A 25098-nucleotide genomic window follows, 5' to 3' on the forward strand; every position below is an offset into this window, starting at 1 on the left:
TTAGTGTATATTTTTTGGTTCTTCTTAAAGTAATGGCAGTGAGTGTAGAAACAGTCTTTTTCTGTGGAAAAGTGAAAAAGATAATAAAATAATTTAAAATGTTTACGAGAAGCTTTTGCCTTGAAAGCTCTTGTGTTTCATATGGCTTTGGGACGCTAAAACAATTGCCATCGTTTTGGTCGTGCACGTTGAGATGTCGCGCGAGATTTTGTTCAACTTTCCGACTGTGGTTCGAATCCCGTCAGCGTCGAGAAGAATGTGTTTTACTGTGTAGGGTAGTTTTTGTGGCCTGTGAAATTATTTGTTACAATTTGTCACTCGTTGAAATTGTTGCACAAAACTGCGGGCCCAGATAGATAATTCCAATTAATCATAGACTAACTTAGGTAATAAATCCCTTAGTCTATTTCATGCCTGGAATACAAATTTCCTTTTGTCTTTTTCTTTCTATTGTTTTGTTCTCCTTGGCCCTGTGTGTTTTCATTGCCATGGCAACCGTAATGCACTCTCCTCCCTCCCCTCACTAAACTGTTCATAAGAAGGTTATTGATCTCACAAGAGGCTATTCCGCCAAGGGTCCGGTTCCGGTTGCAGTTTCCTTGTTGATGTTATGCCGCCGTCCGACCCACGACTGCGCAGACTCCAGCAAACAATTGTTTTGCATTTTTGTTTTCCACTATGGCAATTGTTGTTTACGATTTTTTGAATAAGACTATTTGATTTCCATTGATTGATAGTATGCATCCGTATTGTGAATGAATTTCGCGTAGGTATTGTGAATGTAAACTAGTTTTTCCCTCTCCAAAATGCCGTTGAATGGGTGCAACCATGGCAGGCGGGAGCCACATGGCCCTTGTTTTGTTATTATTCGAATGTAATGCCGTTTTTACCGTCTCAAAGTAGTTTTCACTTTAGCTTGTTATTTGTCATATTATTTATTATGTTTACCTTTGTTGTTCTCCAATTATAGCACATTTACATCCACTTAACAATAAATAAACGAACCGGGCGGCAAAATCTGACAGAGAGCACTGTCAACTTGATTGCAAAATGAGAGTGACAACTGGCGAGCGTGTGTGGAGAGAGCAGGTGAATGAGAGCATTCGAGGGTTGATAAACGTTATTTGGGGATGGATGGAAAAAGTTCCCACTGCACATGCGCCTTGGCCGTAATTTTCAACCCGTTGGCATTTTGTCATCGAAACCACCCACCCCCGCCATGACGCAACCTCCTTCCAAGCAGACTTCGACTACCGCAATTTATGTGCACACACACAGACGACCATACGAAGGTCTCCACTTCACAGATGAAGATGTGGTCTCCACTTCTCATATGAAGGTTAAGCCTCCAATTCACATGTGAAGATCTCTCCAGGTCTCTCCACTTTACGCTCTGCTATAAGGTTTGGGACTTTGGACTCCCGTGTTATATGGAAATTGCAAGACACAGGTGTGAGTCACTTACGATCCAAGTTATATATATATGTATACGTATGTACGTGTAATATAAGGTAACTAATGATAACATACAATGTTATAAATATTATTATATGCCAAGGAGGAGGAGGGGAAAAACACTAAAAAAAACTGTTACACGCAATTATTTACAAACATTACTTATAGACTTATATTCTAGGGATCTGTACTACATATAGAAAACAAATCATATCTCTATTCCATGCAGAACGCATGCAAATAACGAAAGCGGAAAAGTAAGCATCAGAATGAACACAAATCTAGGAACAGAATCAAACAGATATATGTATAAGATATATGCATGTGTGTGTGTATGTATATGTTTCATTAAAAATACAGCTTAAAGACAAAGAAGACTCGGATTACAGTTGAAGGATTTTTTGCTTTCTTTAATCTGGAGCTGCCTCATGCTTTTGCCTTTCTTTTGCCATGATATTTTCCATTTTTCCTTTTTCTCTCTTACGTTTTTCGGTTTTTAACAATATTTACATTCCTCACGATGGGCCTAAAATAATCTTGCTTGCCTTACAACACTTTATATATCAGATATATATATATATGTTATGTATGTGTATGTATATAGTCTATGTATATATATAGTCTATGAAATTGTATATGTATCGGGTATCGGATATTATGCTGCTTATTTGACATCTCTTGTTGGTTGCTGTTGCACTCGAATTATACATTAAAAGTGGGCTTGGGGAGGAGGGAAGAATCTCTTGAACAATATAACACTCACTTAACTACGAAATACGAAACAGAGGAGACGAAATCCTATTAAAATTGTACAACAAACTCAAAGCCTAACGATAATCCTCCAATCGATCAATCAATCAATCAATTATCGCGATGCATTCTCCTAATAATTAAATATTTAGTCGGAGTTGGAGCCTTGGCTCAGCCCTCGACCATGCGCTCTGACCCCGAGCCCGAATCGCACTGCTCGATGACCAAGCGGGCAATGCGCTTAATCTCACAGTAGGGGCTCTCGTGCTCAATCAGCTCGTTCAGTATCTGTATGCCATTCTCCTGCTCCACCAGCTGGCAATATTTCTCCGGATAAACCTGGAACATAGAAGGCGGGATCAGACTGCTGCTATGTGATCTTTGTGGGACTGGGCTCCCCACGCACCTGTGTCAGATTTGCCAATGCCCAGACGGCCCAGTGCTGGCATTGTGGCGTCTCATAGCAGCGCACCAGACTGAGTATGGGCTCAAAGCTGCGGTAGTTGATGTTCCGCTCACTTTTGATGTTCCAACGCTGAATGGCGGCCACCATGCGGTCCAGCACATGCTCACGGCTGGGCGATTTGATGGTCCAGGCCTCGGCCCCATCGGATGCAATGTGCGCGAGCACACCGGCCGCATTGTAGCTGACCTGGAAGCGCAGGTTAGCACGGTTAACATTACCATTCTCTAGTCGCCCTCGTCTCGTATTCGCTCGACCCACCTCGATGCCGTCACTCAAGGAGTCCAGCAGACGGGCGAACACCTCTATGAATTCCTGTGTCATCAGCTGGGGTCGCAGCCATTTCACCTCTGCGACATTGCCCAGCAGCCCCATCATGTTGCGCAGCAGCTCATCGCGATCGGGAAAGGTCTGAGCGGGAAGGCAGCAGAGAAAATGTTTAGGAAATGTTTTACATGGCTCTCTGCAGGCTCTGCTTACGTGTAAACACTTAAGGAAATACTCCATGCCGCGTCCAATGAGGAATCTCTTACAATTAATAGCAGTCTCGTCGGTTACATTCCACATGGTGGACCAGGCCACCTCCATGACATCATCAAAGACGGAGCGTGTGAGTCGATCCTTGATCAGCGTCAGCATGTTCTATATAAAGCAATGATTAATACGGATTCCTCTCGGTCTCTCGGCCTCTGAAGAACTCACACTAACTACACCCATTTCGCCCAGGAAGAGCTTTTGTCGTCCATCCACCTGGCAGGCCAAAGTGTTTAGCAAATAGATGGCAATGCGCTGCACGAAACCCTCCTGCTCCGTCTTGGACACACCATGCAGCAGTATCTTGATCAGACGTTCATATTCAAACAGCTACAAAAGAGAGGCAAAGAGTCAGCAAGGGGGAGCACAAAGTTGTCTTCCGATTGAGCCTTACCACATCTGCTGGCATGTGGAACTGTGTGAGTGTCAGATAGCCATTCCGCAGCATTGTGTCGTCCGTGAGATGCATTTCCATGCCGTTGAGCAGCGTGCGTATGATGTGATTGCGCAGCAAAGTGCCAAACTTTGAGCGTTCCCTGCCCTTGACAATGTAGAACAATGTGGCACTGCAAGACAGGAGGAACATGGGTTAGTTTCCACTCTTAAAGGGTGCCTAGATCTTGGTCTCTTACCTTCCAGAGATTTGCATATGCTTGAACTTGAGGTGCCTATCCATGGCTGAGAGTACAGCATCCAGTGCTGTGTGTATGTCCTTGCAGTTCTCGAAACGAAACAGATGATACAGATCGTTGAGTACCTAAAACCCAAAGAAAAAGGAAACTCATCAATGAGAAATCTTCAGGAAAGTCTTCCCCCACTCACCCTCGTCAGGAGCACGGGTCTGTCGTGGTAGTAACGTGCTGCTGTTAGTATCTGCTGCTCATTGGTATCGCCAGCCACCTCGAGTGCGGGTATGTCATGCCGCTTGCACGCCCAATGGGCCGTGTGATAGAGCCCCAGGAACTGCAGCGGCCGTTGGGTGCGTGACGCCAGGCCGGGTATGTCCGTGAGGGCAAAGTGTTGCTGCTCCATTTTGGTATTGGCATTGGCATTGGTGGACTCCTTGGTGGCCACCCCGTTGCCCGCTAAATTCGTGCCTGAGATATCCAGGTGTGTCAGATGGCGCAGATTATCCATGAGCATCTCCAGCGTCTGGTCGGGCAGGTCGTACGTGCCATGGCCATTCCCTGAGCTGGAGATGGAGATGTCCAGCGTGCACAGGCGTCGCAGGCAGCAGATGGCATGCAGCTGATTGGCTATGGGCCACACGTTGAACAGGATCAGTGTGTGGAGGTTCGGCAGCATCACCAAAGCCTCCAAACTGAAGTTTGCCAGCACGCAGGAGGTGAGGTCCAGATGTCCCAAATCATGCAAATGGGCAAACTGCAGGCGATGATGCATGACCACGCCATTGAGGACGAGTCGCCGCAGATGCGGACACGTGAGCTGAAAGTCCACTGGCTCCTTCTCGTTGGGTTCCGCATTCTGCAGCAGATGCGAGCTTATGCCCAGCTCCAAGGAGCGCAAACTGTCGCCATAGTGGGCCAGCAGATGATGCGAATTCACGGTGATCATGTCACAGTACCACATGGACAGGGCAAACAGTTTGTGGCGCATCAGAGTTTCCAGGCCTGCAAAGCGAAAGAAAAGGGTTTGAGGAAAGGGCTTCCACTTTGGGCCTCTCACTCACCTATGCTGCTGAGTGTGCTGTTGCGTAGATTGACAATCTTCAGCGATGTGCGCTGTGTGTCCTCGAATAACTTGATGACATTGTCGTCCAGTGGCCTGTTGAAGCGCTGATAGTTCTCCAGAAAGCCATCGCATATCTCATTGGGCAGCACAATGCCGGCATTCAGCAGGCGATTGTTGTCCGGGCGACAGCTGCTGATGATGTCGAGATTGTTGCACAGCTTTTGGTAGGCAATCTCCTTCAGTGTCAGCGGCTCCTCGTCCAGTGAGCCGTCCTCCATCAATCGCACCTTACAGCTCATCTTGGGCACGATTTGTTTGCTATCCGCCAGTGACTCAATTGTGTGTCTGAGCGAAAGAGAGAGAGAGAAGAGAGTTTGTTTATGATTCACTGTGGAATGAATGTTCTATTGGTAGCTTCGGGTTTCACCATCATTGGAAATCGAGAATCTATCTGCATGATTTGTGATTTCCTAAAGAACACAAACAAATCGACAAGTCATGGCTTTTCCCCTGCGAAATGGCACGTGGGGTGGCTGTCCCCTAATCTGTGCTCAATTTTTGTTTTGCCAGCCTGATAGCCAGCCAACAATTACATAACAAATAAGAAGAAATCTACAAGTGCATGTTGCTTCCTTCGATTGTGGATAGTCAAGCGTAGAGTCGTCCAATCCATTGTTTGTCTGCTTGGTTGTTGGGGCCTAAACATCGGGTTAAAGTCTGCTGCTGCTGCTGCTGTTGCTGCTGCTGCTCGCTGTCAAAGGCGGAAAATCTTTATGGAGCATTCGCTGATTCGAGTTTTACGGATCACCTCAACAGCAACAGCAACAATCCATTTGCGAGCTTGTGAGCGTCGTGTCGCTGTGTATGTAGGTGCGTAGTAGTTATTGAAAAAACGCTTGCAAGCCAAGCGCCCAGCGAGCGACACTCTGTCTGGCCTTATCGCGTTTAGCAGAGGGACTGGACAGGTGGACAGGGGGCACTAGTACTAGAGGCAGCAGCAGCAACAGCAGCAGTCAACCTAGTCAATCACTAGTCCCACAACAGCTGAGCTGGGTGCGAGAATGTGCTGCTGCTTGTTGGTGGGGAGGGATCAGATCATCACAACTTTCTGTACCTTTTTCTTGTCCCCCTAGCAGCCAGCAGAGTCCCTCGCTGCTATTGCGCTGCGCTCGACTTTGTCTTTTCGATTTGTAGTTAGTTGCAGCTGTGCTGAGTTGCATGCGTAGCACTAATTGCTTAGGCACAGCACTAAAGTTGTGCCAACAAATGTAATTGCTGCGTTTTTCGTCGCCAAATCACTTCATTATTACTTTTTTTGATTTCTATTTTCTTTGTACGCAGTGTGACCGCGGATGAGTCGATAAAAATACCGCATGACACACAGACAAATATACTAAAATGTAAATTCTCAAATTGGAAATATACCGTAAATGTACAGGGGATAAAATTAACTTAATTCACTTTACCACGTTTTATTTAATCAGTTGAACAACTTGTAATGTTCAATTTTCTGTAATTTACCCAATAACTTCATATTTGACTGAATTAAATCTTTGAATTAAATTTGACTGACAACATCTGACAGTGTTGGGCAAAGCCAGAAGTTCATTCACAATTCAAAAACCATTTCCTAATGGGTAACTAGATTTTATTTTATTGTTAGTTAAGCGCTGAAATAATCAAATGTACATGCAAAACTTTGCTAGTTTGCAGCTTCATTGCAAGTGTGTGTTTGTTTGGGGGGTCAGGGAGCAAGCATGCGCCTCGAAAATACAAAAAAAACGAAATATTGCTTTCGCTTTGGGTCTGGGGCAACCACTATTCTTCTCTTTTGCTTTAAACCTAAATCACTGCGTTGCAGAAACATCTTATCATATTTATAATCATGTGTCCTGGCCATAGGACAACACGGCGACCAATTAACAACTTTCGTGCCGGGGCTCACGTAATAAATAAACTTTGCATTTAAGTTCTAAGTAAAAAATGACAGAATATGGGTCAGGGGGTCAGAAGAATGCTAAAATCTAAATTAGAATCGAATCATCCGCTTAATCTCAGCCAGACAAGTCGCCCTGGTCGAAGACGCCTTGGTCGTACAGCTCGGCGACCACTCGCCGACCGCCAAAGAAGCGTCCGTGAAGCGCCTCCTTGCCACGTTGCGCCTCGGCACCGGCGGAGAACTCGACGAAGATTTTCACTATAATCTCGGCCTCGTCGTCGTCCTCGTTCTCCGTCTGCTTCTCGTTGAAGATGATGACGCGGCTGACGGTGCCGAATTTGCTGCACTCCTCCTGGATCTCCTCCTGCAGCGTCTCGTCCACGTCCTCGGGCCCCACCATGTTGCGCAGGATGATGACACGCGAGTCCGTCGGCCTCATCAGCCGCTGCATGACCAGCTGGCGTGCACTCTGGCCCTTGATGGACATGTTCTCTTGCTGCTGCAGCGTCTGCACATCGCCCTCGTCCATCAGCTTCTTCTGCAGCTCCTCCTGCTGCTTCTCGTGCGCCTTCTTGATGTTCTCCGAGAGATTGGCAGCTGTGGCCGCTGCATTGTTGGCAGCAGCAGACACGGCAATCGCCACCGATGCCCCATTGGTGGCCTCAACGCTGCCCACGGGTGCGACCACTGTGGGCAGCACGCCCGCGCCCAGGCCCACACCCAGTCCGGTGCCGGGCAGGGGTAGTGTGGGCGTGGCCAGCAGGGCAGGTGGCGGCAGGGATGGAACCACAGCCTGCAGAGGCTGGAGGCCTGCGGGCACGCCCAGCAGACTGGGCGTCACTGGGGTCGGAGGCTGGAAGATGCCGGGAGGAAGGAGCGCAGCCACAGGAGCTGCTGGCATGGCCAGGCCTGGGTTGAGGGCAGCCGCTGAAGTGGCAGCATTCACCAGGGGCATGTTGCCCACCTTCGTGACGACTGCACCCGCAGCCATGCCGAGATTTGACGGGTGCTGCGAGAGACCCAGCACAGCGTTGCTGGCCACAGCATCCAGGGCTTGGATCTTGGCCGTGGCAGCGGCAGCCGCCACCGCCGCAGCCGTGGGCATGGTTGAATTTGTTGTGGGACAAGCCAAAGCGTTTGGCGGTGTGATGGAGCGACCCACACTGCAAGGGAATAAAGAGATCAGAGATGCATTTAAAATGGAAATGGAGTTTAAATTTACCGCAGCAACTGTCCACCCAAATCGAACAGATTCATGCTGGCAATGGCCTCGTCCATGGCCTGTTTGTTGGCATACTCGATGAAGCCGTAGCCCTTGTGCGTGTGCAGCGACGTGCCCTGTGCCAGTTTGCAGTAGAGAATGGGTCCGAAGGCCTCGAAGACACTCTTGATATCCTCCTCGGACAGATCCGGATGTATGGAGGCCACGTAGATGCGATTGAAGCTCTTTGCCTCCTCCTGCACCTCATCGATGACCTGCTGGGCCTGTGGCATGTTGCTCGGACGCCCAACCTTGATGTTGCGACCACCCATGAGAGCGCCATTCATCTGCTCGAGTGCCAGTTGTGCGCCCTCGGGTATTTCGTACTCCACAAATGCGAATCCTTTGTGCTTCTGTGTGATGGGGTCCCACGACATGTTGATGGATTTGATGGGGCCGAAGGGCGTAAAGGCCACACGAATGGTGTCCTCCTTCAGCTCAAAGGATATGCTGCCGACGTAAACTCTGCAAAGGGAAGAGAAGATCTGGTTAATAGAAGATTCTTCAAGTGGAAAACGATTGCAGTTTGAGCCGTAATCAGATCTTATCAGCTACGAGAGCACACTCAATGGCTGCCCCTCGACTGCCTTCAATAACTCGAAGCCACAGCCATGGGCAGACACACTTTTCACAACTCATTTGTCAATGTGTTACATCATTGCATTTATCTATTAATAATTTATTCGCTTACTAACCTGCACATCAATGCCAGAGCCTGTTGCCGTTGGACCTGGGTGCGTTGCGTGGCCAATTGTTGCTGCTGATGGGCGAGGGTCTGCTTCATGAGCACCATCTTGATGCTCTGCTCCATGGCATACTTCTTGGCCTTGCTGACGAGATCATGCTGCTCCGATGTCAGCTTTGGCAGTGCCCCACCGAGCAGACCCAGCAGGGCGGAACGTGTGCCGGGCCCAAATTTCACATCGCCCGTCTGCTTCAGGTCATACAGTGGCTGCGAAAGGTAGGGAATTTTCGAATCCGTGGACTTGCCTAGAATGGGACAGACGGATTAGTGCAACTCATACAACAGGTGGGGTGTGTGTGGGGGGATGGTGGGTTCAGTTTTCAGTTTTCAGTTTTATCATCATGGAGATCACATCATCTGCTATGCAATTTGTTTATTCTTTTTTAGTTCTCTTTTGATTTAACTTTTACTTTTGATTCTGTTCGGGGTTTTTGTCTGTTTCTTTTTTGTTTTTGTTTTTTTTTTGTTATTATTTGTTATTATTATTTGTTTCCAAAGGCACAACTCGGTGGCAAACGGTTGGGAACAACGAAAGTGCATTTTGTCAATTGAGTTTGCGTTTGAAATTTGATTTGGAAATAAAGACAAAAACTGCCTGCTGCCTGCAAGAAAGATGAAGACAAAAAAAGAAGAAAAAAAATTAAGAAAGAAAATTGTTAATAATATAGAGAGACAGAGAGTGGATGGCATAATGTGGAGAAGGAGGCTGCTGCTTGCTGGAGAAGATATTTCTCCATTGTATCTGATCTGTTCGGATATTCTGCTTGAGCGGATTTTGAAGCCATTTTGTATATGGTGGGGCCATGCTATCGTTTCGATTCGAACGACTGTAATCGGTGGTCGTGTGTTTTATCGTTATCGCTGCTGACATGTACAGATAGTTACAATTATTTGAGGTACATAAATTACATGTGCATGGACCGATCGAGTGAGCGCAGTGTCACTTTCGCCTCACTTTCTCGCTTGCCTGTCTATTTCAAATAGATTATAGATTTCGTGTCTATCGGCTTATCGGGCAGAGGGGGGGCATGTGTTTTTGTCATTTATTTGTTAGGGCTGGAAAAATGCAAGAATAAAAAAGAGAAAGCACCCGATCAAATAAAACATATCGCTAGGCTTATCAATAGGCAGATTGTTATACGTAGTTGTAGTGCTGGGCGGTAGAGAGGGCGGTGGTAATAGTACGTGTATACGTGTATGTGGGTGTACATTTACATCAAATATAGATATATAGATATCCGATCAACGAGTCGTATATATATTTGTTCGATTGATTGCGATTGCTGTCAATCGATACAACAAATACCAAAACAAGAGCTGGGCACACACTGAACCAACGCAAATCCCAAATCCCACACGCAAATCGGCAATAAAATCACAAATATCCACAAATGTAAACATAAACTGTATGACATATGGGGGAATTTTTGATTGCATTCCACGTGTGCTCAGCTCTTTTGGGTGGGTGGAAATATTTGATAAAAATTAGAAATTATAAGCGACCTTATGTGCGTTTTTTTGCGATACGGTTTCCATGAGTTGGGGGGGCGTGGTAATTGACTTGAAGAAGAGGGTCACACATTTACACATTGCTCATTTTTTTTGTGATAAAAAGAGAAAAATAAAAAAGAAAACAAGACGCTGAAACGATAATAAGAGCAACAATATGTTTTTAAGTTGGTTAAGTTTCTCCGCTCCGCCCTACCTCAACAATTCAAAGTAATCATCATCATCATTAACATTCTGTTTGTGTTTCTCTGATATAAAATATGTAAATAGTTAATTTTATTAATGCTTTTATCTAGGGGAAGTCTGCTCTGTTTAGGACTTGGACATGGTATCGTGGATCGTGCGGATCATGTGATGGATGTGGCAGGGTGTAGAGAGGATTTGCTCCCCCGGATGAACCCCTACCCGGAGAATAAATGTGGATTAACATACGACGGACAATGCAACTCTTTTGCTAGCATTCTATCAACACAACTAACTATGAACGAAACACACAAAATACTTGGTACTTAATGTAAAATGTACGTTATGTATGTATGGCACAGAGGAGCAGTCACGTGCAGTCCTTCGGCTGGCCACGACGACGGCTGGGGGCATTTGCTGGCTTTGCTGTTTGTTAGAAGAAGCGGAATTCTTGGATATACATAGAACTTGGATTAATGCGTGGATCAGATCAATTTCGCGCTTGATGATGTTTCTTGCTTGGGCTGTATTTGTGGCTGATAATTGGTGGTGGTTGGTGGTGGTAGTAGTAGTAGTAGTAGTACTGGTAGTAGTAGTAGTGGAGTTATTTCTCTCTCTCGATCTCGTTTACCCGTTTATATGGAACTTATATGTCTTATGGCGGAACACGAAACTTAAAAAAGAGATAAAAAAACGCTTACAGAAAATAAAAAAGAGAGATATAGAAGAAAGAGAAAGAGAGAGATATAATAGTTATATATGATATGCTTCATTTTTGGATTAGTTCTGGAGTCGATAGTCTTGATACATTCACGTCGAGTCGAGCAGGGACTTCACTCACTGTTGCCCTAATTCTGATTTCTCTATATACATATATTTATAGCATATTGGATCGATAGTACTCTTGAGAGCTGCTGCTTGGAGCAATTTCGGATCGCAGTGTCTGACACACACACACACACTTGATTGATACGTGTTTATTTTGCGCTATAGTTTTTGCGACTCTCACCTCACCTCACACCTCACTTGAGTGTGTTTCGAGTTCATCGTGCGTTTATGAAGTCTGCAATTACTTAAGCAGAACAAAAGAAAAACCGATTATTTAGTGGCGTCAGGTGGTGCTGCCCGTAAAGATGCGACGAAGTAGAAGGTACAAAGTAGTAGAGAAAAGTATATAAAATGTGTGTTTACAATAGGTTTTTTTTGTTTTGTTTTTTTATGCTTAGGAGAAACCAAAATACAATTTACAATTTAGCCGCCGTTGCGTTTCAGAGTCGTCTTGCACCCACGATTTACCAAATGAACTTATATAGATTACATATAAGCAGTACATAACACATACAGAGAGAGCATATGCCTCGGGGCGAATGGGGGCTGTGGGGTGGACTTGTTTCCATTTGACTAACATACATGCTGAATACATACATACATATGTATACATACGTAGAGAGGAGGCATATACATACATATATCTAGATATGTATATCTGTTGTTGCATACAGTCCGGACAAGACACTTACCCGAGTCGGAGCGCGTTCGCTTTGTGGCTGGCATTTCCGTTATTTCACGCTGATCATCCGAACGTGGGGATCTGGAGGCTCTGTCGTTACTGCCCTGCAAAGTTCAAAGGTCATGGTTGGGATTAACACAAATGGCTTAAATTGAAATGCTCCTGCTGCTGCACGAGGCGGTGCGGTGGCTGCGGAGGGTATGCGCGTGGCCTATGGATACACACACTCTGTGCCCTGTGCCGTGCCGTGCCGTGCGGAACTACACATGACGTCGGCGTCCCCTGTGCACCGCTTTGGTGGCAAGGTCATGCAGCTGCAAAGGCCACATATGCCTGAGTACTGGGTACATTCATTCACGCAAGTACCATTTCCAATTTCACCCTACAACGCAAATCAAGAGGCGCACCGAAGAAAAAAATGCGCAAAATCTACAGTCTGCAGGGCACGCGACGGCAAAAACAGCCACATAAAGTCTTTCCGCACGTTTAGTGAACTCGAAATTAGCTAAAGCTTACCATGCTCTCGATTTTCCGCTAACTATGATCGCAATTAATGGTTTATTTGTTGATATTTAAGACAATTTAAGTTGATTTCAAAGTTTTGCGAAAAAAATTGTCAAGATGGATGCGAGCAGTGTGACCGCGGATTTGTCGATACAATATACCGCCTGAGTCTCGCAAATATACCGAAATGTGTATAATTTTACATTTTCAAAATATACCGAAATGTAATAACCGAACATGTAAATCCAAAACTAGACTTACATGTTCGGTTATTACATTTCGATATATTTTGAAAATCTTTTCGATCTCTGTTTCCGGTCACAGCTATTTCGCAAAGTCCCCGGCTTTTTCACGGACGGTTAATAATTTGGCTGACCGTGATAGAATATTGTAGTATGTTGTAATAGTAATGTGATAAGACATTCGAGTGTGTTTAGTGAGTAAGTGCATCAAAAAACAAAAGGAAATAGTGATATATAGTGCTGTGATATCAGCTGCAACTAGTCAAGAGATTAACCTGCGCAAAGGGTGACACAGCAGCCCTTGTGATCTCTTTGTTACATATTTACATAGGTGACACCACAAGTGAGTAATCAACACAAACACAATTTACAACTGCATGTCGCTTTGATTTTATTTATTCAACCATTCTTGCTTAAGGACTACAACTAAAATTAAACTATTCTTTAATATTTACAACTCTCTTCATGGCCGAAATGTGGGTTTGGGTTTTGCGCTGGAGAGGAAGAGGATGGGGTCTCAGAGTTAGCATGGGGCAAGGTTAGGGGGCATTGCAGTTGTCATGAGACAGCAGGAACTTGTACAGTGAATCATAAACTAGTTTTCAGCGTTGTTTTTTCATTAATCACAATGGATCTCCGTCGCAAGAGTTGTGCGTGCTTCTTCCTTCCTCGCTAATTCTAGAATTCTTTGTTTTTCCGTGTTTTTATTCCAATGTTAAAGCTAATGTCAGTCACTTTGACTTTCATCATTTCCATAGCGAATTTCATATTAAAATCGTTAAACTATTGAACAAATATTAAAAACGAAACAAATTTCAAGTGTTGCTTCTCTTCTCTCTCGCGGCTTTGAGCTAAAAATCCTAATAATTGTAATAAAACCCTAGAATGAAAAATGATGCACTAAAATAAATTAACGAGAGACCAAAGCTTTACCACGGTAAAGCTTTAAAGCTTTCAAGCGGTAGTTCTGCTAAGTACACATGTTGCTTTCGGTTTAAGTAAATGGTTTTGGCGAGTGTTAAGTGTTCCACCAGTTCGCTGGTGTTCTCTGAATGGTGTGTGCACCTTGAGGGCAAACGGGGCCGAGAGCCGGGCGGGCAGCAGCTTTTTTTAAGCTCGAATACCAATCACCGCACTCGACAACGACTATCACAAGGTTCAGTTTTTGCTAGAGCGGCAGTGCCGACTCCCTCCTCTTTAGTACAGATCATCGTCCATGTTGTGGATAAGTATCTTCTTGTCCTCCTTGCAATTGGAGGACTTGGCTAGTGTCTGCTCCACCAGCTTGGGATCGAAACAGGGCTATAAGGCAACAACACATTAGTCATGGTTTCTCTTCAAGTTAAAGACGTTGAAGGGACGTTTACCGTCTCGCAGATGTTCATGTTGCAGCAATTCTCTATCGTAATCTCGCACTGCTCGGTGGCCAGCGGGCGATTGGTCAGCGGTGTGTCGCCAGCGGAGTTCGTGCGCGCCTGCTTACGCACCACAAATGTCTTCCTGATGCGTGGCCTCTTTGGTTTGTACAAGCGACGGAAGCCATGGACTATGATGGCCACCAGGAAGAAGCACGAGACGATGCCCGCAACTAGGACAATGATCACATTGCTGGTCCATGGGCTGGGTGTCATGCACACCTCCAGATGCTGATACTGCGGTATGGCGATCTTATCGCTGGCATCCTTGGCCAGTTCCTCGCAGCTGAAAGAGGGAAAAAGCAAACCAATTAGCTGAGAATTGCATGGGGAATTGCATTACGCCTCCACTCACATATCGTGGCAGCCAAAGGGCACATAGATGTCCGACTCGTGCTTCAGCAGGCGACAGAACAGCGCACAGATCTCCGTGGAGTTCTGCTCGCAACGTTCGCCCGCAAAGTTGTGGGGGCACTCGCAGCTGGGCTTCTCAGAGACATCCTCCAGCTTGCAGTGGCCACCGTTAAGGCACAATCCCGAGCACTTGCTGATCTCGCAACGCTCGCCCGTGAATCCCGGCTGGCAGTAGCACTTGGGATACGCTCGATCGCTGATCTCGCAGGTGCCGTGCACACAGAAGTTGTGGCACTCGCGGATCTCGCAGCGCGAACCCTTGTAGCCCGTGGGGCAGATGCACAGCACGCGATCGGCAATGTAGGTGCCGCCGTTCAGGCAATGATCGCGCTCCAGTTGGGCCACCTTCTCGTCCACCAGGCTGCGCATTTGCTTCTTCTTGGCCATCTGATCCAGTCGCTCCTTGACCTTGCGCACCACATTCGCGCAATGTGCATCCTTCTGCAGTCGCTGATAGAATCCAGTGCGTGCCACAATGCCACGTGCCTCCTCGCTGAGATTGGTCACACGAACGAGTGCGGAGACCTCTGCGACGGGCTCTGGTTCGATGTCTGCGATGGTCTCCGTTGCCGTATCATCCTCCTCCGCCTTAGCCGGACTCACGGTGGTGGTGGTGGCCTTGACAATGGGCACCTTGGGATGACTCCAGACCGCCTTGGTGGTCTTGTCCGTCCAGTAGATGGCATCATTGGTCACCGCAAGGTTCTGCGGTTCATGGTGCTTGTCGTGCAGCACCAACTGCCGATCGGAGCCATCGAGACGCGCACTCTTCAGTGCAAAGAACACGCCCTTCAGGTCATCGATCCAGAAGATGCGATCCGACAGCTGATCCACGACAATTCCACGCGGCATATCGATGTCCGTGTCGATGATCACCTGGCGGTTGGTGCCCGCCAAATCGATGCTCTCCACCGTGGGATGCGTGATGTTGGAGTTCGTCCAATAGAGCTTCCTGCGGCACACATCGACGGCCACGCCATCGGGCCGTGCACCTTCGTGGCTGAGATCCACCAGCACCTTGGGCTCCTCCGTCACTGGACTATCGATTGAGGCAAAGTAGATCTTCCGCTGCAGCGTGTCCGACCAGAAGAGGTTCCGATTGAGCGGATCGTAGGCCAATCCTCCCACCGATTCATTCCCCGTTCGCTGCACCGCCTGCTCGGCTATGTGGGAGGCCATCAGGGCGTCTCGTCGCAGCGAGAATATGCTGCTGTTCTGGTGCACCCGATCATGGAAGTAGATGAGTTCCTCCGTTTCGTCAAAGGTCATGGCGGAGAGTTCTTCGAACTCGTGCGCCGCCGATGCCAAAGAGCGCCAAAATTCATCTAAAAACAGAATTTTCGACTTCAAAGTGACGGCAAAATCTGCGAAAGGAGTAAAGAAAATTCAGTTAGAAATCATTGAAGATTTAGGCACGTGATCTATGAGTTCATATTCTCTGCTCCTTTTTTGGTTTTCGGAAATTAAGCTCAATCAATGCTCAGGCGATCCATTAAACATTGCCAAAAGTGTTTCGAAATGGCAATCAAATCATTTCCCCCTATGTATGTACATATATGGGGAATTCAATTTAGAATTTTGCAACAGAAAAAATTCTGCCAGAATTGCGTTTCAATTATTCATTTGTATTATTGATGATTATTCAATGTGGCGCCAATCGATTTGATGCGATGTGTCGCCCCAAGATGTCGCAGAGTTTTAGAGATCATTTACGTCTAAGGTGTCTAGCCGCTGATAAGCAAATGGAAAGCACTTCAATGGCGACAAGGATCCAGTGTTAAGGGAAAACCCTACTCTCTCAGCGAATGTCAACACTGATCTGTGACCCATGGTGTGGAAAAGTCACATCAATTAACATGAATTTTCCCCCATTTCACACCCAATGGAAGTGATGTCGATGGTGACGCGTGACCTTGAATCACGCACAAACACAAACATGGCCGCCGACTTCTAAATCTGGATGTACAGTGTGCAAAAATGTATTTTGAAGAGATTTGATAAGCAATGCTTGATTCGAAAGCGGGTTAGACCGCTCCCCCCCTAGCGACAGACACCTCTACTCAAGCGAAAATGTAAACAAGCTAGAAAATAACTGATCGCTTATAATACCCTCTGTGTTAGATACATTTTCAATTTGATTTTGATTTTATTTGTCTGAAATTTGGAACATTTACTGGGCATATCTGAGTATTAGAATGTGCAAACAAACGAAGTTCCCTTTTTTGTGGAGAGTTGTATCTTTCCCCTCACTGGAGTGGGGAAATTTTGCATGTAAATATAACAATATACCCCCCCTGGGTATGCAGGGTACTATAATCGTAATGAGATCGAAAGCCAGAAAACCTGTTATCAAATGGCCAGGGGCGTGTGTTCAAGTCAAGCTAATGCGAATGATTAAGGCTGCGCTTGCAGCACAGCACAGCACCTGTTGTGCCTGTTGGCCGGCTGTTTGTTGCCTGTGCAAACGGATAAAGATAAAGAAAGCACTTTTCTGGACTGGATCTCGCACGGAAATGGAAAAACTTCAGCTGGCGGAACAGACAGCAAACAAAAACAAAAAGCTGAGCAGTTCCGGAACAGAAAAGAACACGAAAATGGTGAAGGCTGAGAGAGAGAGGTAGAGAGAGAGGAGGCTTGCTTTTACTTTCACACGACTTGACTTCCATTTCCCTGCTTGGAATCCATCGATCAACCATCGATCTGGGTAAATTCAATTCATATCGACCTGGCCATTGGCCCTAGAGCCTCAAACTTTTGTAGGTCACTGTTGCTATAGTTTTTGTTTGCCAAAAACCTAAACATAAATAATGGTTATTCATGATTCATCCATATGTATGGGTGCGTGTGCTGGCCAATTATCATCGTGTTGGTTGTAAAGACAATAACACAAACACAATAACAGTGGAAACGCGAATGAACGAGCGTCGGAACCACCTCTCACTGGCACCGCACCGGTGCGATGACCTCCAAGGCTTCTGCGTTTGAGGTCAACGTTTTGATCGATGCAGAAATAGTTTTTAATTGATATTTATTTAGCATTATTTTATTACCTATTTCTGAAAGCTTTTACTAAGGATTACTAACATTTCAAGGTGCATATTGCTTGAGGGTTTCCTCATTATTGGATATTTATGCATCCAAGCAAAAAATAAATCTCACTCTCGTGGTAAATAGAAGTGTTCCCTTTTTTGTGGAGAGTTTGATCTTTCCCCTCACTGAAGTAGGTTCATTTTACAACCGATATTTCTCCCATGGAATTTACTGTACTATCTCTATCAAGCCCCCTCTAATTTCATGATTCATTATAGTTTTTTCCTATCGCGTCAGATATGATATGGTTTTTCAATGCCACTATCTACGTGGGAATATGGAATGCTCGTAGTGGATTTTCTTGATGCACGTGGTGTCCATCGATCTCATTATACTATGACAGAAGGCAAGTTCTCAGCTGCCTGGGTTTTAGTTATGCACGAATTGGACTGGGAATGAAATGTGAACTGTCTCTGTTTGGGGTCTTGAACTACGACTTGGAAACTCTTCGGGTCTGGGAATCATTATGCTGCAGTTACAAGCCGTGTATCCAAATCCCATAAACTGCAATAGAAACCAATTGTCATTTTTCAAGTACTGCCTAGAAGCATATTTAATGGAAAGTACATACATATGTATGTACATATGTACATACATATGTATTTAGATGAGGTTTTGAATTGCTACTTTAAAATTCTTTGGGTTTCGGGAACACTCTAACCTGCAGCTGCAGGCGGCGGCATCAGGCAGCCAAGCAGAGTAACCCAATCGCACAAACTGTTTGTAAGCATAATTCCGCTGTGTGAAAGAGGAGTATGGCAGCAACTACAGCTAGAAGCATATCTAAAAAGAAGCCGGCTCGACAGATGATATACTATGTGGCATACGTGCCAAAAGAGACCATGGGTATGGCGGCAACAGTGGTGGCTTGATGGTGCGACAAATTTCATGGAAGGGGAGGTGGCAAAAACCAAATGTTGTTTTTGCCGGCCACGTTGATTTGAAAAGAGAGCCGACTTGAAAGAGAGCGAGCGTAACCGTAACCCTCTCTAATGGGAAGAGAAAGTTTGGCTGCCGTGTAAAACACCGACTAATAATGAATTGAGTGTTTTCAACGATTTTTCGAATGTATTTTGTTATTAGTTATCAGGGGGACGTGTGCATTGATAAGAAAAGCCCGCGCTTCGACGCATAGAACGAGTGATAGAAGAGAAGATAAAACCCGTTCAGCTGATAGCAGGTCCACCCTTCACACCTTACACGCACGAGTACGCGTATTGCATGTTCGAAACACATAATTCTAGAGTCAAGCGATTACATAAGAGCCCCCTGGTGCTATCTTTTGCCTGCAGCGAGTGAGAACGGTACCGCATTGTTCTTGACGAATTGATTTTGAGCGGAAATGAAGGTTAGGCATGCCAGAGGGTCATGTCAGTGGACCCTCTCTCGTGTTCGATTCTTACCCCATTCCAGAGGAGTTGCTAATGCCAGGACGGGCAGACAGGCGGCAACAGCTATAACTGGCACTAGAACTGACGGACACCATAACATTTTTGTTGCCCACTTTGATTATTCAGACTTCACTCGATTGCACAACCGTCTTCTATTTAAGGGTTAAGTGTCGCGTGTAACAATTGGATTGCAGTTTATACATTCGCGGACAATAAATATTGGATTGAGAAATAAGTCGGATTCGAGTAAACGCCGCGATGTTTTCACGTTCACCGGACTCGGACTTAAAAGGGGTAAAGCAAATCTCGGACCCAATCAACCACGCCAGGCAACAGCATTCAAATAAATAAATAAAAATTATGTATTTGGATTTTATCCCTCCACTGTCGCAGGGTTGTAATTTAGCAATCGAAAAACAGCTGTTTTAAATCCATGTGTATTCGGACACTTGAATCATGTGAAATCGATTTCTGAATAAGTTGAATTACAGTGCCTGGACTTAATAGTCATTTATAAAATACGAACTGTGTCGTTGCGAGCAAAATTACTAGTTTTTATTTGATTTTAAAAATAACGGCGCAAGGAAGTCTATCGTCAGTGTTGGTAAGTGACGCCGAATACGCAATAATACCCGACAACTTCCTAGTGCTTTTGGTTATATTATTATTTATTCGCGTGACTGGAAACGTAAAGTGCAATGTACAAGAATGCACTGAGGGGAGGTGTTCGTACGGCTAAACAAGCCTGGAAGCTAAAAAACGGTGATTATAGAAGTTAACATTTGTAGCCGGCCAAACAGCTGGTCTCAAATCGATTAGAAAGTAGGCCACTTGAAGCGTGTGTGTTTGTGTGTGTGCGTGGTGTTCGATAACCGCAAGCAGGCAGCATATCGTTTTTTCCTCCATTCAACTTTATCAAATCAAATGTACGAATAGTGCAATAAGTGCAACACTAATCTTTCCAGAAATTGGCAAACTCAACTTGGAAGTAGCCAAGGCGAACACAGAATTCGAGCAACACTTGTGCGAAGGTGAGAGAGCGAGCTGCGAGAGCAAATCCCGCTCATCCTTACCTCCCCTCCGGTCCACCGCCAGAGCTAATCAAGTAACAAGACGTGAAGAAACGCTTATCAATAATTGCTGTGTGTGTCGCTGATAATACTAACTAGAACCAATTGTCCTGCCTTTCTCTGCCATTTCAGCTGCCAGACCCATCCAAAGCTGTTATCCCGCAACCGCAACCCCAGCCACAGTTACTAAACCCCAGTGAGAATAACAGCAGCAAGCCCACCTGCAACTCGAACACCTCCACTTCCAACAATCTGAACAACTGCAACGTTGCTAACCATTATCGGCTGTTTGCTAACGTCTCTCCCTCAACACTCGATAAGCATTCTAACGCCAATCTCCGCCGCACAGAGTCTGCCCATCTAAACGAGCTAATTTCGTCGAAGCAGTTCGTCAAGGTTCAGAAGCAATTTTACCGCGACTACTCTTCCGTTTCCCTGGGAGCTCCACTGAAGAACTCCGACGCACCGCTGCTCGGTGACTTGTGCAACCAGTATCGGGCCATCTTAGCGTACACATCGGCGGACGTGGTGCCCGGACAAAAGAAAGGCCAGCCACAGCATCAGCAGAGTCGACGGACACACACGCAACAGGAGACACGAGTGCAGCAACAGGAGGAGGTCGACGGCATGGCGCAGAAGCAGGAGTTCAAGCGGCTGCCCACGAATGTGGTGCCAAAGCATTACGAGCTGCTGTTGCAGCCCGATCTGGAGGCTTTCACATTTAAGGGCAAGACAATAGTGCAAATCCAAGTGAGTAAAGAGCCTCGTTATCTGTCTTGTCTTCTTCTCTGTCCCCTCCTCTCCACTCCTCTCTCTTGTCTTTCCGCTTTCGCTTTCACTTTCCAGTGCCAGTGTTGCGTTTGTGTGGATTTTGTACCATCTGACGTGTCGTGTGCAAAAATATTTTTCGGACATTCTCCTGGTTTTGTTGTTTGGCATTTCTCTTTATGCTGCAATTTGCATACACCACACATAACACACACACCACAAACGGGAAAATGCACAAGCAGGCATACACACAAACGAGGAAACGGTTTCTTTGTTGCTGGGAATGGGAATACGCAGAATGACGAGGCACTTGGGGCCTCCGTAGCGCAACAAATAAAATTTATGTGAAGCCAATCTCCTCAACGTCTCCCGCTCTCATAACTGTAAATTTTGTTTACGTTTTTGCCTGCGTCAACGCCAAATATGGTCATATGCGCGCTAAGTCGCACTTTGGATACTCTTCATCGACAGACGTAAAGATAAATAATGGCAAAATTGACTCAAAGCTAATGGGAATATTTGGTTTCGATCACATTTATTAAATGCGTGGAATAACTTACCTGTTCTTATTCCTCATCAGAAAGCGTAGCTCCAGGTAGTTTACCGTTAGTTTTGTTCTTTTCTCTTGGCAGTGCATAAATTTGGCCAAAACGTGTTTTAGAGATTGGGGCGGTTTTGATTGCGGCAGCTTAAGCCGGAAACTCGAAATATAGGCAGCAAAAAAAGCGGCAATTTCTATGACCTTGGAATAACTGTTTATGGCCGCTGTTCTACCAACTCCCAGCAAACTGTTTCTGCTCTAACGGGTTATTGACTCATCTCTTTTATCCGTTGACCATTTCCAGGTTAAGGAGCCGACCACACAGATCGTCCTCAATGCCCTGGACATAATCATCGATGAGGCGGTGCTGGAGTTTGAGTGCACCAAGCTGAAGGCAGATCGCATCGTCTACTCCACGGAAGCCGAGACGGCGACGCTGGAGTTTGAGCAGGGTATTCCCGCGGAAACGGCCGGCGTGCTGCACATGTCCTTTACGGGGGAGCTCAACGACAAGATGAAGGGCTTCTATCGCAGCAAGTACTTCAGCGCCAGCGGGGAGGAGCGCTACGCGGGCGTCACCCAGTTCGAGGCTACAGATGCGCGTCGCTGCTTCCCCTGCTGGGACGAGCCCGCCATCAAGGCGACGTTCGACATCACGCTGGTGGTGCCCAAAAATCGCGTGGCCCTGTCCAATATGCCCGTCAAGAAGGAGGATGCCCTGGACGGCGGCTTGCGTCGCGTGCGCTTCGATCGTACACCCATCATGTCCACCTATCTGGTGGCATGCGTCGTCGGCGAATATGACTTTGTTGAGGGCAAGTCCGAGGACGGCATCATCGTGCGCGTCTTCACGCCCGTGGGCAAGCGGGAGCAGGGACAATTCGCCCTGGATGTGGCCACCAAGGTGCTGCCCTACTACAAGGATTACTTCAACATTGCCTATCCACTGCCCAAGATGGATCTTATTGCAATTTCGGACTTCTCGGCCGGCGCCATGGAGAACTGGGGATTGGTCACCTATCGCGAGACCTTCGTTCTGGTTGATCCCAAGAACACATCGCTGATGCGCAAGCAGTCCATTGCCCTCACTGTGGGCCATGAGATTGCACATCAGTGGTTCGGTAAGTGCGCCTCTCTTTGCTCTTCTGCTCTTGCTTGATGTCATCTTTTCTATGGCCTTGCAGGCAACCTGGTTACCATGGAGTGGTGGACACATCTGTGGCTGAACGAAGGCTATGCCTCCTTTGTGGAGTTCCTTTGCGTGCACCATCTGTTCCCCGAGTACGACATTTGGACTCAGTTCGTCACGGACATGTACACGCGTGCCCTGGAGCTGGACTCGCTGAAGAACTCGCATCCCATCGAAGTGTCTGTCGGCCATCCGTCGGAGATTGATGAGATCTTCGATGAGATTAGCTACAACAAGGGAGCGTCGGTGATTCGCATGCTCCACGACTACATTGGCGAGGATGACTTCCGCAAGGGCATGAACATCTATCTGACGCGCCATCAGTATGGCAACACCTGCACCGAGGATCTGTGGACAGCGCTGCAGGAGGCCAGCTCCAAGAATGTGGCCGAGGTCATGTCCTCGTGGATAAAGTACAAGGGATTCCCCGTGGTGAGTGTAGAGTCCGAGCAGCAGGGCAAGTCGCAGCGCATTCTGCGCCTCAGCCAAAGAAAATTCACAGCCGATGGCTCCCAGGCCGACGAGGACTGCCTGTGGGTGGTTCCCATTTCGGTGTCCACCTCTCGCAATCCCACGGCCATAGCCAAGACCTTCCTGCTCGACAAACCCTCCATGGAGGTCGTTCTGGATGGCGTTTCAGCCAGCGACTGGATCAAAATTAATCCCGGCACCGTCGGCTACTACCGCACGCGCTACTCAAAGGAAATGCTGGAGCAGCTGATGCCAGCGGTGAAGAATATGGAGCTTCCTCCTCTGGATCGGCTGGGACTGATCGATGATATGTTTGCCATGGTGCAGGCGGGTCATGCCAGCACGGTCGACGTCCTGGCCCTCGTGGAAGGCTACAGAAACGAGACCAACTACACGGTATGGACGGCCATCACCAATTCGCTGACCAATCTGCACATTCTGATATCCCACACGGATCTCATGGAGGACTTCCATCGCTTTGGACGCAACCTCTATGAGCCAGTGGCCCAGCGTCTGGGCTGGGAGCCACGCGAAGGCGAGAACCATTTGGATACGCTGCTGCGCAGCCTTGTCCTCGCTCGCCTTGTGTCCTTCCGCAGCAGCGAAGTCATCGAGGTGGCCCGCAAGCGCTTCCGCAGTCACATAAACGGCACCAATCCGCTGCCCGCCGATCTGCGCAACACCTGCTACAAGGCGGCGCTACAGGACGGCGATGAGCAGGTCTTCGAGGAGATGCTCGCCCTGTACCGCACCACGGATCTGCATGAGGAGCAGGATCGCATCTCACGTGCCCTCGGCTGCAGCACCGATGTGAAGCTGCTGCGTCGCGTCATTGATTTTGCCATGTCGGTAAGTGTAGGAATCGCTCAAAAAATGATTGTGGTTCCCTGTATAACATCCGCCATCTGTTTCTTAGGGTGAAGTGCGTGCCCAGGACTCTGTCTTTGTGATAGTGGCCGTTGCCATTAATCCCAAGGGCCGTGACATGGCCTGGGAGTTCTTCAAGAGCAACAACAAGCAGCTTCTCGAACGCTATCAGGTAAGTCCTGCTCTCCTTCGTTCGTTTCCACATGGAATCTTCATTGTTTTGCCATTTTTAGGGCGGCTTCCTGCTCACACGACTGATCAAGTATCTCATCGAGAACTATGCCTCTGAGGAGAGGGCCAAAGAAGTGGAGGAATTCTTCAAGGTAACACAGATACCCGGCTGCGAGCGTACCGTCTCCCAGGCCGTGGAGACAATACGCCTGAATGCCGCCTGGCTGGAGCGTGATCGCGCGAAGCTATCCACATACCTGAAGAGCGTATAGACATGGTCTCGCCCTCGAGCATACCAAAGCATTTAAAAAACGAATCACAAAAGGAGTAACCACCACCCACAACAACAAACACAATTCAGCAGCAGAATAACCCATAGAAACCACACCAGTCCAACAGCAGCCAAAACCCACCACCGATCACACCTTCTCCCCCTCACGAATGAGAGCCGAATCGTCTTCAATCAAGGATCCAACCACAAATCAGAAAGCAGCCACACAACGATTGACTTGCCAAAATGGACACAAACAGATGAACCCCAGACCTCTAGCAGCATTTAAGGCCTTACAGCTTATGGAATGTATCACCGCGTAACCTTTCCCGGGTGCCTAAACATGCTGAAATTATCAACTTGTTGAGTTTATTACGATTAATAAATGCAATTTCTAGGAAACGTTACACAAAAACGTTGAACAAAACTAACCATTGGGAATGTTTTAAAACGCAAACGAGACTTTTCAACGTTCTGAGCTGTAATATCGACCTTTCCCGCTAATCGATGGATTAATCTATTCTTAAGAAAAGAGTCTTAAATTTTCATGGAAAGGCAAAGGTTGTGTCCATTCTGTTTCTAAAACCATCCCTAATAACTCTAAATTTAAAATCTATGAATTTCCTGGGTTAGTAATCGTAAAACTACCTTTT

At 46.8% G+C, this 25098-nt stretch overlaps 4 protein-coding genes across 5 annotated transcripts; 1 reads left to right on the forward strand and 3 right to left on the reverse strand.

Annotated features, from left to right (window-relative positions):
* Positions 1 to 1807: 1807 nt before the first annotated feature.
* On the reverse strand, positions 1808 to 6248 carry LOC117895694 (protein zer-1 homolog). 2 transcript variants are annotated; one of them, XM_034803540.1, is made up of 10 exons: positions 6009 to 6247; positions 4893 to 5239; positions 4025 to 4833; positions 3835 to 3959; positions 3597 to 3768; positions 3371 to 3532; positions 3149 to 3310; positions 2930 to 3079; positions 2612 to 2857; positions 1808 to 2544 (listed from the first exon to the last, which is right to left on the reverse strand). In XM_034803540.1, exons 2-10 carry the CDS (start codon positions 5191 to 5193, stop codon positions 2377 to 2379), a joined length of 2295 nt encoding a protein of 764 aa, XP_034659431.1. In that variant the 5' UTR covers positions 5194 to 5239; positions 6009 to 6247; the 3' UTR covers positions 1808 to 2376. The 2 variants fall into 2 exon arrangements, with proteins under 2 accessions (XP_034659431.1, XP_034659430.1); XM_034803539.1 differs by having other exon boundaries at positions 2612 to 3079; positions 6009 to 6248.
* Positions 6249 to 6525: 277 nt separating this feature from the next.
* Positions 6526 to 12709, reverse strand: LOC117895696 (poly(U)-binding-splicing factor half pint). Its single transcript, XM_034803543.1, has 5 exons — positions 12558 to 12709; positions 12052 to 12145; positions 8790 to 9084; positions 8056 to 8559; positions 6526 to 7996 (listed from the first exon to the last, which is right to left on the reverse strand). The coding sequence occupies exons 1-5, from the start codon at positions 12558 to 12560 to the stop codon at positions 6949 to 6951; spliced, it is 1944 nt and encodes a 647-aa protein (XP_034659434.1). The 5' UTR covers positions 12561 to 12709; the 3' UTR covers positions 6526 to 6948.
* Positions 12710 to 13167: 458 nt separating this feature from the next.
* LOC117895695 (protein cueball) lies at positions 13168 to 19443 on the reverse strand. The gene is made up of 4 exons (XM_034803541.1): positions 19110 to 19443; positions 14558 to 15980; positions 14155 to 14488; positions 13168 to 14089 (listed from the first exon to the last, which is right to left on the reverse strand). Exons 1-4 carry the CDS (start codon positions 19195 to 19197, stop codon positions 13985 to 13987), a joined length of 1950 nt encoding a protein of 649 aa, XP_034659432.1. The 5' UTR covers positions 19198 to 19443; the 3' UTR covers positions 13168 to 13984.
* Positions 19444 to 19778: 335 nt separating this feature from the next.
* On the forward strand, positions 19779 to 24876 carry LOC117895693 (puromycin-sensitive aminopeptidase). The gene is made up of 7 exons (XM_034803538.1): positions 19779 to 19859; positions 20063 to 20202; positions 20300 to 20917; positions 21781 to 22597; positions 22661 to 23985; positions 24053 to 24175; positions 24237 to 24876. The coding sequence occupies exons 1-7, from the start codon at positions 19796 to 19798 to the stop codon at positions 24444 to 24446; spliced, it is 3297 nt and encodes a 1098-aa protein (XP_034659429.1). The 5' UTR covers positions 19779 to 19795; the 3' UTR covers positions 24447 to 24876.
* Positions 24877 to 25098: the final 222 nt, after the last annotated feature.

The sequence above is a fragment of the Drosophila subobscura genome, chromosome J, assembly GCF_008121235.1.
Source record: "Drosophila subobscura isolate 14011-0131.10 chromosome J, UCBerk_Dsub_1.0, whole genome shotgun sequence".
NCBI classification, from domain to species: Eukaryota; Metazoa; Arthropoda; class Insecta; order Diptera; family Drosophilidae; genus Drosophila; species Drosophila subobscura.